Raw genomic sequence first — 17480 nt, 5'->3', positions numbered from 1 at the left:
AATGAGATAAACCACAAAGGAAACAAAGGGGTAAAGAAACAAATTTGAAATGTGTTAAACCTTAAATTCCTCAAAATACCCTCATTTAATTTTGATGACCGCTTTGCACCACCTTGACATGCTCCCAAGGAGGTTCATCAGGTATCACGTGGAATGGCTTTCCAACAATCTGGAGGAAGTTCCAATTGGTGCTGAGTAGTTTTTGGCTGCTTTACCTTCATTTTGAAGTCTAACTCATTCCAAACTACCTTATTTGTATTGAGGTCGGGTGATTGTGAAGGACATGTCATCTGACACAGCACTCCAACCCTTTCCTTTTTGGTTACATAGCTCATATATGGACTGAAGTTGTGTTTTGGATCACTGTCTTGTTGCAGTACAAATGATGGTCCCACTAATGTATAAACCCAATAGGATGACATGTCGTTGTAGAATGATGTTGTAGCCATGCTGAGTAAGTGTGTCTTGAATTTTGAATAATTTACCAATGGTGTCACTAGAAAAGTATTCCTTGTATTAACACACGTTTCCCTACATCCCTACATGCTTGACAGTGGGCACCACACGTGTAGAAACCATATGCTCATGTTTTCTTTGTCTCACAAAAAGATGATGGATGGTACCAAAAATCTGAAATTTTCACTCCTCAAACCACACTACAGAGTTTCACTGATCTCATTGGTATCATTTGAATTTTTTTTAATTGATTTGCTTGGTGCAAACAAGTTTCTTTTTTGCAGTCCTCAGTAATGGCTTCTTTACAGCAAGTTGACCATATTGTCTTGCTTCTCACGGTCTTCACTGGATAGTTGACTTTGAAGTGTATCTGCTAACTAATGTATGTGCATCATTTATGAGGACTGTTATATGAGCTGATGTCAATTTGCGGTTTTTTGAGACTGGTAACTCTGATGAACTTATCCCCTTCAGCAGAGGCAATTCCTGTACTTCCATTTATGGGTCTGTCTTTAAAACAGTTTTATGTTTAATCTCTTTTTATTAAACTTTTGAGAAATTACAGAAGATAAATAACAGTATGTATAGTCGACTTATATCAACTTAAATCAATTATATGGTTGCAACTAAAAACCAAATACAAAATTAGTGAGACCACATGTAGCGAAAGGTTCCCTAAAAAAGGCAGTAGGTCTCTACAGGAATTTTATCAAGTTTTATCATAGCGGTTGGTGGCTTTCATGACTACACTCAAAGATTACTTCAGTGTTCTAGAAACTTTCCAGATCATTAAAGTAATGATGGACTTTGTTTTCCTCATACTAAGCTGAGAGGTTCTGATCATATCTGTGAAATGGAGCTAAGGTTTGTATGGATCCATGTACCAATATTGCCTTTGCAAAATACACTTGATGATCACAAACAGTTTCTGAAAACTACTGATTCCACAAGTAAACTCCTGAGGAGGAATACCTGTTCATTGGAAGCCATATTAGATGACTACCTGATGAGTCTGCCTGAGAAAATGCCAAGGGAGTATAAAGCTGTCTTCAAACTAAGGGCTGACTGCGATATGACAAAACATAGTATCGGACTCAGACCAATGTTATTCAATTAGTCAGTGCACATGTCTAATTTTTTCCTTGGACTGAATGGTCAAAGGGAACAAATTGCAGCATGCACGATTTGCATCCATAAATCTGATCACACTCAGTATTTAAAACTTTTGATTGACAGATACTATACGTTCTATCTGTTACATGTCACTTTTACATTTTCAGAATTATTATTTTTCTTTTTTTTTTTTTTTTTTTTTTTTTTTTTTTACAAATATTGTGTCCTCTGCATTATCAGGAGGCACTATAAGGATTACAGAGGACACAGTGAGACCATGAACTAGACTTTAAAAGTACAGGACATATTTTATTAGGCTGTACAAGATATACGGGAAATTTATCGAGGTGCTTTTTCTAGAAAACTAGCATAAAATACTTTGGAAAATCACATTTTTTGTGCAATGCGTAGATGCTCAAAAATGTTGCCACATTTGGGGTTTTCATGCCAGTTTCAAGCAGCTCTGCCAAAATGGATGTAGCTGGGAAAGGTTGCTGGACAGGGTGTGACAATGTTCACCCGTCAAATTCATCAATACTGCCCACATTTCTTACTCCAAAAATGTTACTTCTGTTATTTACTGGAGTAACATTTCTGGTGAGGGGTACCCCACTAATAAGATACTCAGAATTCATTAAAGGAAATTTGGCAGCCAATTTCTACTATGTAATCTGACAGCAGCATGGACGCTGATTCCAGCCATGTATCACTTTGTTTCCTAGGTGCAGCAGTTATGATAGAATCACAGTTTTGTCTCTTGCAGGTTTACCAGAGCTCAGATGCTGAGTATAATACCGCTCCTACGACTGATTGGTAGCTTTCAGTGTACATTATATAGTGACGGAAAGCTGCTAATCAATGGTGGGGATGTGGTTGGCACTTGGGAGAGCTTGTCCTATAGTGATAAACTCCTGCTGATAAAACACTGATTGTATTAAAACAGCAAAACACAGCCTAGAAAATGAAACCTCACTGTAATCGGGAGCTCTTCCTTGCACACACACCGACACTACCGCCCCCATCATCACTGCAAACACACCGACACTACCGCCCCCATCGTCACCGCACACACCCCGGCACTCCCGCACCCATCTTCACCGCACACACCCCGGCAGCACTACCGCCCCCATCACCACCGCACACACCCCAGCACTACCGCCTCCATCATCACCGCACACCCCTTGACACTACCGCACCCATCTTCCCCGGACACACCCCGATACTACTGCCCCCATCATCACCGCTCACACCCCAGCAGCACTACCGCCCCCATCATCACCGCACACACCCCGGCACTACCGCCCCCATCATCACTGCACACACCTCGACACTACCACCCCCATCATCACCGCATGGGCTGCCATTAACTCCTTATTACCCCAATTGCCACCGCACCAGGGCAATTCGGGATGAGCCTGGTAGAGTCCTGGGACTGTCACATCTAACAGATGTGGCTGATATTTTTAGGCTGGGGGGCTCCCCCATAACATGGGGCTTTACCTTCGCTGGTATCAAAATTGGGGGGACCGCACAACGTTTTTCTTTAATTAATAATTTATTTATTTATTGTACTGCACGATATAGACCCGCCCACCGGCGGCTGTGATTGGTTCCAGTGAGACAGCTGTCACTCAGCGTGGGGGCGCGTCTGACTGCAACCAATCATAGGCGTCGGTGGGCGGGGGAAGCAGGGAATACGAGATGGAATAATGAGCGGCCAGCATTTTCAAGAGAGGAAAAGCCGACAGAGCATTGTCACAGCTGTGCAGCGCCGTGCCCGTGATCGGTGAATATGAGAGAGAGGGGGTGAGAGGGAGAGACCGACAGAGAGAGAGAGATCAGGAGTGAATTTAAACGATTTAGATCGTTCTGCTGGACATGCTGAGCAGTGTGACAGCCATGCAGCACCGCTCCCGTGATCGGTGAGTATGAGAGAGGGGGTGATAGGGAACGAGAGAGGGGGAGAGAGAGAGACTACCGCACCCATCATCACTGCACACACCCCACCACTACCGCACCCATCATCACCACACACCCCAGCACTACCGCACCCATCATCACCGTACACACGCAGGCACTACCGTCCCCATCATCACTGCACACACCGGCACTACCTCAGTGACATCTCCGCTGACAGCGCGATTCACTTCAGTTGCTGCGTAGAGTGGACAGAGATCGGTCATGGTCTGTGGCCGCTCCTGTCAGCTTCATGTAGCAGAGCTGAAAGCATCGTGGGATCTCTGTGGATTATGTCGGTCCTGGAGGGCTATTTGGGGATTTTAATAAAGTGGTGAAAGAGGGTGTATTTTTGTCTTTTATTTCAAATAAAGGATTTTTTCGGGTGTATGTGTTTATTTACTTGCATTTACAGGTTAATCATGGGGGGTGTCTCATAGATGCCTGCCATGATTAACCTAGGACTTAGTGGCAGCTATGAGCTGCCATTAACTCCTTATTACCCCTATTGCCACCGCACCAGGGCAATTCGGGATGAGCCGGGTAGAGTCCCGGGACTGTCACATCTAATGGATGCGGCAATTCCGGGTGGCTGCTGGCTGATATTTTTAGGCTGGGGGGCTCCCCATAACGTGGGGCTCCCCATACTGAGAATACCAGCCTTCAGCCATGTGGCTTTATCTTGGCTAGTATCAAAATTGTAGGGGGACCGCATGCCGTTTTTTTAATTTATTTATTTATTGTACTGCACGATATAAACCCGCCCACCGGTGGCTGTAATTGGTTGCAGTAAGACAACTGTCACTCAGCGTGGGGGCGCGTCTGACTGCAACTAGTCATAGGCGCCGGTGGGAGGGGGAAGCAAGGAATATGAGATGGAATAATGAGCGGCCAGCATTTTCAAAAGAGGAGAAGCCACCAGAGAAGTGTGACAGCTGTTCAGCGCCGTGCCGGTGATCGGGGAGTATGAGAGACCGACCGACAGAGAGAGAGACTAGGAGCGTTTTTAAATTATTTAGATTGTTCTGCTGGACATGCTGAGCATTCTCACTAGAACGTGACGGAATCCGTCGGCAGATTCCACCGCTTAGCGCATTGCAGCGGCATCCGCCACCATAGACAATTATTAGACATCTTGGCGGATTCCAACGGAATCCCCCAAAGTGCGTTGTTTTAACGAAACCAAAAACGCTACATGATGCGTTCCCTCCGCCCAGCGGTCAGTCAAAGTAACGACTCAGCATCGGCCAGCGGATGCAACGCAGACACTTGCGTCAGTGCGTCGTCAATACAAGTCTATGGAGAATAGCACAGTCCTTTAACGGACTGCGCTATTTTTCATAGCGGCGGATTGCGATGAACGCAAGTGTGAAAGTACCCTAACATGTACAACACCATTCTCAAAGGGATCCTGTCATGTAACTAAAATGCTAATAACCTGCTGATATGGGGTTAATCTGTAAGTTAATCGTGTTTTCACGCCGTGCTGCTGCTGCACGGAGAGCCCTGCTGTCAGGAGGAAATTTATTTTATTCCTCTTAGCAGCCTCCGGCTTTCAGTCACGGGAGCTTGACTGCCGCTGCTTCATTCACCGCTCTGTGCATAGTAAGCTCAAGCTGTAACTCTGCTCTGGCACTGACAGCGAGCGATCTACTGATGCAATGTTGACTTGGCTGTCAGTCAGTGCAGGAGGCGTGGTTACAGCTGCCACTCACTATGCACTGAGTGATGTCTTTTAAAAGAAAACAGCCATGTTTTTCTAATCCTGGACAGCCCCTTTAATGACCCACTTTAGTCATTTCAGCAGTCATAAATGTGTGTATCAAAGTGCTGTACAACGGATTTCCAGTGACGATATCTATGAGCGGTCTGTAGCGTGCTGCAGCCTTTAGGCTCATACACCAGCAGTCACTGACATATCAGAACATCTTTTCTGCTGGGATTTCCTCTTTAGTATTTAATTTTGCAACAAAGGAAGTCGGTGTGATTTTAGTTTCTACTGTCTGACCACAATCTACTGAGTGTTAGTTTTTGCTCAGTCTAGATATCAGTCCTATCTTGTGTGCCTAGAGTAGTGTCTTATAAAGTGTCTTTATATGCATCTTACTTTTATTTGGTAAGTTATATACCTCCATTTGTCGAAGGCCTAATTTGTGCCACAGGTATCTAAGCCATATTTGTCCACATCAGTTTGCGTTTGACTTCTGTTATTAGTGAATTCTTGATAGATAAAGTATATCCGGATGTCAGGAGCACCTTCAACTATGAAAACACTATGTGGCCTTCTCTGTTATGATGGAAATAGAGAAGATATGATTAGGATCGGTTCATATTAGTATCATGGCATCTGTGCATACCACAACTAGAACAGATCCATTCTTCTTATGAATGTGATGAAACTTGACAGACTCCATTAATTTTCATAGTAATAAAGTAAGACTTAAATTGCTATTTTTTAATAGGGGCATTAAAACCCTTTAAAAGGAGTTGTCAATTTCTTAAATGAAAAATTTTTAACGTTTCTGTAAAAACAAACAACTGTGTAATTTATCTCTTCTCAGCGGAGGGATTTTTAATCAGTTCATTGCCTCTGCAGCACTGGAAGAGCATAGAGGCACTAAATCTGATAGTCTGCACAGTTGGGCGGCCCTCCGAGGCAAGGGGTGCGTGTTTCCAAAGCTGTTTGGTATATAGCTTTCATCTAAGGAGTTTTAGTGTCCCTGTGCTCTTTCAATGTTACCTCTGCTAGCTGCATCAGAGAGGTCACAATTCAGACTTGTGGCACAATCATGCCGCTAGTCTGGACTGTCAATCTTCAGGAGCGTACCGCTTCTGTGGAAGCAGGAAATAGGGAGGCAGAGAGGCAATGTGCTCCTGAAGAACAAAACTTAGACAACCACAGAAATACTGAACACAGTCTAGATCTACATATATAAATATAGAACTGGTATATGTAGTAGGAGCAATTAGTATAATATTGTACACAAAGGCATTATGTACCTGTTATCTGAGAAATATATTATAGCTTCTGAATGATGCAATCATAGAACATGGTTTTATTTTATTAAAGGCCCTGAAGCAATCCATCCAGCCTTGGTTAAGGTGTGTGTGTCGTCCATTGCCGCAGCTGCTGACACTCATCAGTACCCTCCTGTTAACTGGGCATCCATTCTTGCTCCTTTAATGCGACTCAACTTTGGCAAGTCATTTCGGTTTGATACTAATCCGTTTTATCTTTACATCCAAAGATCTGTGCTTTTTTTTTTTTATTAAAGAGATCCTGGCACCATTCGTAATGGATGTAGCACTATTTTCTCAGTAGATCTTCACCATTTCTTGTGATAATTACTTTTTATGTTACAACAACATCCTCTTGTGTTTATTCAATGCAAAAGTAAAACAAATGCCAAAAAAGCTCTTCTTACTCCTATTCCCTGGTGGTCCAATACTAGTGCTCTGGCGGCCTTCCTGATTGTTGTGTCACACAATTGGTGTCCTCATCCGTTAAGTGCCAAATTATTGTCATCATGGCTCCCATTGGTGAATGGGGATGCAATAATGCACCTGATTTGGACACAGTAGTCACATGCTGACCAAAAAAAACCCCTCAGTTCTGGACTGCCAGGTGACTAGTGCTTATTTGATTATTTTGATTTTTTAACATTTGCAGGTTTTTAAAAAAAAAAAAAGTTAAAAGTTAAATAGCCCCTTCAACATGGCCTGTCAAGTATAATAGATTTTTGTTTTATACTAGTTTTTCTTCCTTATTTAATAGGTGAAGAAATCCAAAAGCTCTGTGTCCAGATAACAGTGACGCAGGCCCAGACATCTCCAAATGCAGCTGTGCTACTTGGAATGTGGGTGGTACCACCCTTAGTTTACAGCCTTAATGTAAGTAACAGTTCACAGTCATTTTACTGCATAAAGGTAAGACTAAAGCCCCCGTCACATTTAGCGACTTACCAGCGATCCCGAAAACTATGTGACTTGATAAGGATTGCTGTTAAGTCGCTGGGAGGTCGCTGGTGAGATGTCACACAGTCAGATCTTACCAACGACGCAGTAACGATCAGCGGCCTGTATAACGATCTCGGCGGGCATTAGGACCATGTTAGGAGGTCATTGGTGGGTGTCAAACACAGCGATGCGTCCTACCCAGCAGGACATCGCCTTTGAAGAAAATGGTCCCATCCATTCAGCAACGACTAGCGATCTCACAGCAGGGGTCTGATCGCTGGTAGGTGTCACACATAACGAGATCGCTGCTGCATCTCGTTAGCGATCTCGTTAGCGATCTCGTTGTGTGTGTGACTGGACCTTTAGTTATTCGGCAATGGCTTCCTACGAAACTTGTCCAAAATGTTGACTTTGTTTTGTAAAGATTTATTACACAAGGCTTACAGATTTCAAGGCTACCCTTTATGCCTATTTTTTTGTCTAAGCTTTACAAATTAGGTCACTAATATTGGTGTTTCTTTACTGTCTTTGGAACATCTAAGGTACCGCATTCACTTTAAAAAGCCCATATACACAACTGGGAAGCACAATTGACAATGCTTAGTACTTTTGCTTGGCAACGCTGGGGTCTTATGTCCAGATCGATGCTAGTTTTTCTGACCTAAATGTCACATTGTTGTAGGCATATATGAGGCTGTTTAGTTCTGGTCAGGAGACCCATGGTTGTCCAGGACATTGTGGTCTGTTCTTGGATTGTGAGTGAAGCGTGGATATGGCTTTACATGAAGACATACTGCAGTTTGGTGCATCATAGTAGTGCAGTTTAACCATATGGGCAGCACGGTGGCTCAGTGACTAGAACTATAGCCTTGAAACGCTGTGGTCCTGAGTTCAAATTCCATCAAAGACGAAATCTGCAAGGTGTTTGTATGTTGTCCCTGCTTTGTTGTTAGTTTTCTCTTAGTACTTTGGTTTCCTCTCATACTCCCAAGACATACTAGGGAACTTAGATTATGAGCCCCAATGGGGATAGTAATGATAATGAATGTGGAAATTAATGGCGCTATACAAGTAGAAAAATTAATAAAGAACTTGATCTGTTACGGCAGTTACTCTAAGTACCCCTCCATCACACTCACAAGAGCCCAGAAAGAGGAAATATTGAACGGTTCCCTAACATGTTTGATTTGGTGTTATACATGTATTTTTTCTAAGACTTCATTCTTCAATTGTCATCCTCCTCTTTTCACTTCTCCAGAATTATGTAGTTGTTTGCATTTCAGGTCACAACCCGCGCATACCTGGTTACCTCTTTGGGTCTATGGATGAAACATGTATCTGAGGATAAGCTGCAGACGTTTGCAGATGTTTTCATGGTTTCACAGTTTGAGACCCAGAGTAAGACATTGGATGTGGAGCTCTCCAATAACATTTTGCTGGGTTTGATTCAGGCTATGAAGCTTCCCAATCCTCCACAGCATTGCTGGAGCTTTCTGTGTAAAACCATAGAAAAACTATACCAGCTACTACCAGCTGAGATTCAGGTAAACTAATTTATTATTATTATTATTATTATTATTATTATTATTATTGTGCTATTTATTCCATGACTCTTTACATGTGAATCAAATTGTACCTAAATATTCACTGTCCTTTCAATAATCTTTACATAACTCAACAGTGCAGGTGAATATAAGAAAGTGTCATACAAAAGTTTGAGCACTGTTACAATTACTGTTATTGTGAACAGTTAAGTAAGTTGAAGATGAAATGATCTCTAAAAGCCATAAAGTTAAATATTATACATTTCCTTTGTATTTTAGACAAAAACAAATATTTTAATCTTTTACATTTTTAAATTAACAAAAAAAAAGAAAATGGGCCAATGCAAAAGTTTGGGTGCCCTGCATGATTAGTGCATATAAGAACCCCTTTGGCAAGTATCACAGTTGGTAAACACTTTTTGTAGCCAGTCTTCTTTGAAGATATTTCATCAATTCTTCCTTGGAAAAGTCTTCCAGTTCTGTGAGATTCCTGGGTCGTCTTGCATGCACTGCTCTTTTGAGGTCTAGCCACAGAATTTCAATGATGTTCAGATCAGGAGACTGTGAGGGCCATTGTAAAACCTTTAGATTCTGCCTTTTGAGGTATTTTATTGTGTATTTTGACATGTGTTTAGGATCATTATCCATTTGCAGAAGCCATCCTGTTTTCAACTTCAGCTTTTTTACAGATGATGTTATGTTTGTTCAAGATTTTGTTGAAATTTCATCATTCCCTCTACCTGTGAAATGTTCCAAGTACCATTGGTGACAACTCCACCCCAAAGCGTGATTAATACACACCCATGCTTAAACATTTCGTACCTACGTACCTGTAGGTGCAAGACCGTGTTTGTCCCTTTAATGTGACTCGCACTGCGAACCCACAGTTTTCTCTGCACTTGTCGCTTGATCTAATTAACCAACATGTGCAGCTAACAGGTTGATCCACCCACGCCTGTTAACTAGTTAGATCTCACTGTCAAACTCTGACAGCACCATCTAACAGTGTCGGTAGGGATCACGCCATTCCCCAATCACGGGGCGCCAATTGGTTGTCATGACAGCCTGGGTTCAGCGGATTCCTATTTGTTAGTATTTTTTCGTTTGTGAACCCTCCCCAACCACACCTATTGCCAATCCATATCATACGCATAAATAGCCTGGGTCTCAGCTTCCCATACACGGTAAGTTTTTTAACTGCATGAGAGGACACACACAAGCTAGGGACCCCAACGTAGAGAAATACTTTGGCGTAGTGTTGGGGCTCTATTGCATTGATCAATTCAGTAGCTAAATTTCTCTTGATTCATATGTTCATGGCAGTAATGCAGATTCCATTTTTCACATATTCACTCTTGCATATAGCTATTGGATTTTTCAAGTCAGTATTCACACAGCAGTTTCTGCTATTTCATGTATTCCCCTTACATAGTCACTGGTGTGCATACCTTATCTCCCCATAGTGATGTTTTTTTAGGTTTTTGCACCCAGTTCGGACTTAGAATGGTGTTCCAAACGTTATTCCTATTTATTTGGGTTCAGCTGATGACCCCTGTCGCTGTCGTCATGAAGTTCCTGTGAAGGCCGGGAGAGCGCTGGCATTCACAGATCATATCATTTTTGCTGCTCAGAGGGATGCTGAAGTATCGCACTGAACAGTAAGAGCGATCAAACAGTGCAAGCTTCATGTCCATTAAGGAAACTAGTAAAATCAATAAAAAGTAAAAAAAAAAAAAAAGTTTTAAAAAATATGAAACCTTAATAAAAACCTAAACGTTCCAATCACCCCCCCCTTTTTGCTCCCTTGAAAATTAAAACAATTTAAAAAAAAAATACACATTTGGTATCGCTGCTTTCAGAAATGTCTGATCTATCAAACTATGAAATAAATTAATCTGATTGGGGAACAACATAGAGAGAAAAAAAATCAAAATTCCAAAATTAAGGTTTTTTTGGTCACCGCAACATTGCAGTAAAATACTGTAACAGGCGAACAAAACAGCACATCTACACAAAAATGGTATGATTTAAATGTCAGTTCAAGACACAAAAAAAAAGCCATCACTAAGCCCCAGATCACCAAAAATAAGAATACTACGGAGCTCGGACAATGGCAACAAAAACACGATTCTTTTTTTTGACAAATCAGATTTTTTTTTTAAACCACTTAGATAAAGGTAAAACTATACATGTTTGGTATTAGTGAAATCGTACTGACCCAGGGAATCATATTACCAGGTCAGTTTTACCATATAGTGAACATGGTAGATAAAAAATTCAAAAAACAAACCTTCAATTGCACTTTTTTTTTGCAATTTCACCGCACTTAGATTTTTTTTCCTCATTTTCCAGTACAATATGGGGCAGAATGAATAGTGCAATCAAAATTACACCTTGTCCTTCAAAACACAAGTCCTCATAAGGCCATATTGGTGGAAGAAGGGGAGGAAAAATTGGAAAATTGTCAGGTGGTTAATGGTTGGGGTTATGTTCTTTTACTGAAATTCTGTGCCCTCTTTTTTTCCCACACATATCTTTGATAATTGTGGCAAAGAGTTCTATTTTAAATTGTTCAGTCCACAGGACTTGTTTGCAGAATGCATGAGCCTTGTTTAGATGTTCTTTTGCATACTTCTGATGCTGAATTTTATGGTGATTATGTCAGAGAGGTTTTCTTTTGATGACTCTTCCATGAAGCCTATATTTGTGCAGGTGTCTCTGAACAGTAGAACAATGGACCACAACTCCAGAGTCTGCTAAATCTTCCTGAAGGTCTTTTGCAGTCACACGGGGTTCTGATTTGCCTCTCTAGGAATCCTATGAGCAGTTTTAACAGAAATTTTGCTGTAAAAAAGCTGAAGTTGAAAAGAGGATTCTACAAATGAATAATGATCCTAATCACACATCAAAATCCACAATAGAGTACCTCAAAAGGCGCAAACTGAAGGTTTTACAATGGCCTTCACAGTCTGCTGATCTGAATATCATTGAAAATCTGTGGCTAGACCTCAAAAGAGCAGTGCATGAAAGATGACTGAGGAATCTCGCAGAACCGGAAGACTTTTCCAAGGAAGCATGGATCCCTCAATCAAGAATTGAAAGACTCTTGACTGGCTGCAAAAAAACATTTACAAGCTGTGATACTTGCCAAAGGGGGTGCTACTAGATACTAACCATGCAGTGTGCCCAAACTTTTACATTGACCAGTTTTCCTTTTTTGTTACTATAAAAATGTAAAATATTAAAATATGTTTTATTTCTTGCCAAAAGTACAAAGGAAATGTGGAATCTTGAACTTAATTGCATAACTGTTTACAATAACAGTAATTTTGACCAGGGGTGCAAAAACATTTGCATGCCACTGTACCTTATTAAACAAATTTGCTTCTTTTGCCACTTTTAAGCCACTTTTCCTCTTCCCACTTGCCTCTTGAAGTCATAATTTACGCATAAAATCAGCTAAAATCAATCTTGTTCAAGACAAGACATATTGGCAATATTATAGCTCCGAATAAAGTGTGTAGAGTGATATGGGGTATGTGTGAATAAAGCGCACAGTGAAAAAAACAAGCAGTGAGGAAAAAAGAGGCAGACAGATCAATTTCCAGCTTCTAGTAATTGATTTAATTTATCCCAGAGCTGGATTCACAGCTACATTGCTCAATACTGTTGTATAATGTTTTCCTTGGTGCTGCTTCTAACCATCTTCTACACAGTGATAGAACAGGGCAGTCATTCTCCACCAACTAGCTTAGAGACAATGGGGAATTAGAGCTAAAGTCTAATGAACATGACACCTAAATATGAAGTAACCTGAAACGAAAGGGCGGCTTTAACTGTATATACACCCTGGCTACCGTTAATACAATTTTCTATTACAAATTTACTAAATGTGGCATATTGTTTGCTTAAGGAACCCTTGTGCATATTTATTGAATAGATTGTTCCCAATGGGGCATGAAAACCTTTGATGCTTGTTGTTACCCAATGAAGGGAGGCGATTGCGCTTTGTCCAACTTGTTAACATATCACACAATTACTTACAAATCCACTTGCACTCTATGGAACTTATTTATGACTATTTTAAAAGAAACATGTATTATTTAGCATGAGGCCAATAACTGTCTTTTTGTTTTTATACATATGCACTTGGTGCAGAAGACCAATATGGGGATTTATATTGAAGTGTCTAAGTGCATCTCAGAATTGACAGATAGTGAAGTTGAAAGAATTTGCTGCATTTCCAAGGTACACTCCTAAAACCTAATGTGACTGCTCTTCTATATACAGTTGTTGTTCATTGTAAAAGTAACATTGATGCATTTTTAACTTGGCCATCAAGAATTGCTTTAATCTATACTTTATCCGCAGGATAACATCATAAAGTCAACTTTTGTTCAAGTGTACCTAATTTCTCAAGGACGACTGCCACTGTCCAACTTATGGAAAGTGATAGAAGTGGCTGTGGAATGCAATGATAATCATAATCAGACCATCGTATGGATGTTATTACAGACTTTCTATCAAGCAAGAGTCATGAGTCACCAGAATACAGGTACTATAGTACTAGAATTGAAGAAACACTAAAATGAGAAATACACACCAACATAAAATAAAACTGAAGTGAACCCTTACCTCTCTGTCTGTATTGGCTTCTGCATGCTTTACAGGCCATCTGTCTTTTAGAAACATTGCAAATAAAGAGATTTTTTGATACTTTGGCATGTTTATTTCTATGTTTTATGTGGTGTGTTAGGTTGGGGCTTAGCAGTACTTGCAGCCAGAACTTTAAAGGGAATATGTCAGTAGGATCAACCCATCTGAGCCAACTATATGGCCTAGTAGGTCATAGGAAACTGAATAAAATGATATATTGATATCTGCGATCTGATTTCTTCTTCTAGAGAAATCCACGATTTTCTAGATCTGCAATGAGTTGTTAAAGAGAACCTGTCAGGTGCAATATGCATCCAGAACCACAAGCAGTTCTGGGTATATATTGCTAATCCCTGCCTAACCGTCCCAGGCTATAGTAGCATAGATAGAGATCTTTAGAAAAAGTATTACTAAATATCTTTTATCATATCCTAATGAGGCCAGCGACTAATCGCATGGGTGTTAGTTCCCTTGGCTCTTCGCCCCCCTTAGTATTTCAACTCAGTGTGCATAACCCTGAACTTACGGTCATGCGCACTACATGGGTTTGAAGTCAGGACTCGTACAGCCAGCTTCATAGTGACCGAAAGTCCAGGGTCATGCGCACTGAGCCGAAATCCAGGAGTCAGACGCGATGACTGCCTAGAGGTGAGCGCGACCATTCTCTGACACTGCGTATTATTAGTATGTTAGTACGCCCACAGGGGCGTACTAACATGCTAAGGGGGCCAACTAGCCAGGGGAAGTAACTCCCTTGCGCCTAGTGGCTGTCCTCAATAGCATATCATATGGGATGTTTAGAAATACTTTTTCTAAAGATCTCTTTATCTATGCTACTAGATACAGGGACAGTTAGGCAGGGATTAGTAATATCCACTCTGAACTGCTTGTGGTTCTGGGTGCATATTGCACCTGCCAGTTTCCCTTTAAGATTTATGGGGTGGACACAGATCTCCCCGAGAATCAGCTTGCAAAGCTTGTTATAAATCATAGAATGTGTTACCAGTATGACCCAAGTAATAATAGACACTTTGCTCTCATAACTACACACAGATCTGCAGGGAGATCAGCACTAGCACAGCAGAGCTAAAACAGAACAGCAGAGGTGAATGTTGTCTTATTACAAACACATATGCAGCTTCAGTATGCAATATTTGCTCATTATTAAGTGATACAAAATAATAATGTAGTAGTAATAATAATAATAATAATAATAATTAGACTGATGTTTCGCCCTCCACATCGTCAGTCTTTAATGTGGCCCCTTGGGAAAATTGCCTATCTCTGATTTAGAGACTTTTAGGGGTACTTTGCACGTTGTGACATCGCTACTGCGATATCGTCGGGGTCAAATTGAAAGTGACGCACATCCGGCGCCAGCAACGATGTTGCAATGTGTAAAGCCTAGATGCACCAATAAACAATCGCAAAAGCGTCGTAAATCGGTGATGTGTGTAGTGTCGGACATTTCCATACTGTCGCACCAATAGGAGATACGATGTTGTTCCTCGTTCCTGCGGCAGCACACATCGCTGTGTGTGAAGTCGCAGGAGCGAGGAACATCTCCTTACCTGCCTCTACTGGCTATGCGGAAGGAAGGAGGTGGGCCCCTCCGCCCCTCCGCTTATATTGGCCGCCTGCCGCGTGACGTCGCTTTGATGCCGCACGACCCGTCCCCTTAGGAAGGAGGCGGGTCGCCGGCCAGAGCGACGTCGCAGGGCAGGTAAGTTAATGTGCAGCTGCCGTAGCGATAATGTTCGCTACGGCAGCTATCACAAGATATCGTATGGGCGACGGGGGCGGGTACTATCGCGCTTGGCATCACTAGCATCGGCTAGCGATGTCGCAGTGTGCAAAGTACCACTTAGAGACAGTTCTGCAGTTAATAATGCTTCATTTTCTGACATTGATGATACACAACCTCCGTGTACTGTAGGGGAGTCCTATAAAGTAACTATTTACTATACTATAATCTAGTATTTTGGAATGCCCAATACCACCCCTCTGTCCAATATCTGTAGTGGAAAAGTTGACTTGTTCTGCGTGTAGCCTGCAGTGTCTATGTTGTGTGCACATCCCCAGTCACTCCCAGCTTGCTGAGGGTCATGAGTGATGCCCCTTTGAAATCCCTGTTCAGAGCTCACGGCAGAGCTGCTGGCTGAGCCATTCAGAGCACAGACAGGAAATCTCTATGCTCTGTGCCTTGAACGGACAGCAGGAAGTAAGAAGCTGGAGGTTACATGACCAAATGTGACAGCTGAGAAACATCAGAATTTCAACAGGAAGTAAATTATGACATTTCTTGATTTCTGATTGGCTTCACAGTTCTTTAATCGGTTTGCCCGAAAACCCCTTTAATGGCCTTGTGTTACATACTTCCTTAAACTGGTATACAGTATACAGTGCCTACAAGTAGTAGTCAACCCCCTGCAGATTTAGCAGGTTTGATAAGATGCAAATAAGTTAGAGCCTGCAAACTTCAAACAAGAGCATGATTTATTAACAGATGCATAAATCTTACAGACCAACAAGTTATGTTTCTCAGTTAAATTTTAATAAATTTTCAACATAAAAGTGTGGGTCAATTATTATTCAACCCCTAGGTTTAATATTTTGTGGAATAACCCTTGTTTGCAATTACAGCTAATAATCGTCTTTTAGAAGACCTGATCAGGCCGGCACAGGTCTCTGGAGTTATCTTGGCCCACTCCTCCATGCAGATCTTCTCCAAGTTATCTATGTTCTTTGGGTGTCTCATGTGGACTTTAATCTTGAGCTCCTTCCACAAGTTTTCAATTGGGTTAAGGTCAGGAGACTGACTAGGCCACTGCAACACCTTGATTTTTTCCCTCTTGAACCAGGCCTTGGTTTTCTTGGCTGTGTGCTTTGGGTCGTTGTCTTGTTGGAAGATGAAATGACGACCCATCTTAAGATCCTTGATGGAGGAGCGGAGGTTCTTGGCCAAAATCTCCAGGTAGGCCGTGCTATCCATCTTCCCATGGATGCGGACCAGATGGCTAGGCCCCTTGGCTGAGAAACAGCCCCACAGCATGATGCTGCCACCACCATGCTTGACTGTAGGGATGGTATTATTGGGGTCGTATGCAGTGCCATCCAGTCTCCAAACGTCACGTGTGTGGTTGGCACCAAAGATCTCGATCTTGGTCTCATCAGACCAGAGAACCTTGAACCAGTCCGTCTCAGAGTCCTCCAAGTGATCATGAGCAAACTGTAGACGAGCCTTGACATGGCGCTTTGAAAGTAAAGGTACCTTACCGGCTCGTCTGGAATGGAGACCATTGCAGTGGAGTACGTTACTTATGGTATTGACTGAAACCAATGTCCCCACTGCCATAAGATCTTCCCGGAGCTCCTTCCTTGTTGTCCTTGGGTTAGCCTTGACTCTTCGGACAAGCCTGGCCTCGGCACGGGTGGAAACTTTCAAAGGCTGTCCAGGCCGTGGAAGGCTAACAGTAGTTCCATAAGCCTTCCACTTCCGGCTGATGCTCCCAAAAGTGGAGACAGGTAGGCCCAACTCCTTGGAAAGGGTTTTGTACCCCTTGCCAGCCTTGTGACCCTCCACGATCTTGTCTCTGATGGCCTTAGAATGCTCCTTTTGTCTTTCCCATGTTGACCAAGTATGAGTGCTGTTCACAAGTTTGGGGAGGGTCTTAATTAGTCAGAAAAGGCTGGATAAAGAGATAATTAATCCAAACATGTGAAGCTCATTGTTCTTTGTGCCTGAAATACTTCTTAATACTTTAGGGGAACCAAACAGAATTCTTGTGGTTTGAGGGG

The 17480-nt window shown here is 41.9% G+C and overlaps 1 protein-coding gene across 2 annotated transcripts in view; it reads left to right on the top strand.

Moving 5' to 3' along the window:
* Positions 1-17480, top strand: part of FOCAD (focadhesin) — a 334145-nt gene that overhangs the window by 301527 nt on the left and 15138 nt on the right. For both annotated transcript variants that reach the window (XM_075316251.1, XM_075316242.1), the window contains exons 36-40: positions 6596-6724; positions 7301-7416; positions 8766-9026; positions 13185-13274; positions 13398-13581. In XM_075316251.1, the coding sequence (XP_075172366.1) occupies positions 6596-6724; positions 7301-7416; positions 8766-9026; positions 13185-13274; positions 13398-13581 (780 nt within the window). The remainder of the gene's footprint in view (positions 1-6595; positions 6725-7300; positions 7417-8765; positions 9027-13184; positions 13275-13397; positions 13582-17480) is intronic.

Source organism: Anomaloglossus baeobatrachus, chromosome 1 (genome assembly GCF_048569485.1).
Source record: "Anomaloglossus baeobatrachus isolate aAnoBae1 chromosome 1, aAnoBae1.hap1, whole genome shotgun sequence".
Lineage (NCBI taxonomy): Eukaryota > Metazoa > Chordata > Amphibia > Anura > Aromobatidae > Anomaloglossus > Anomaloglossus baeobatrachus.
Note: the sequence above shows the minus strand (reverse complement) of the source record. Positions and strands in the feature narration are given on the sequence as shown.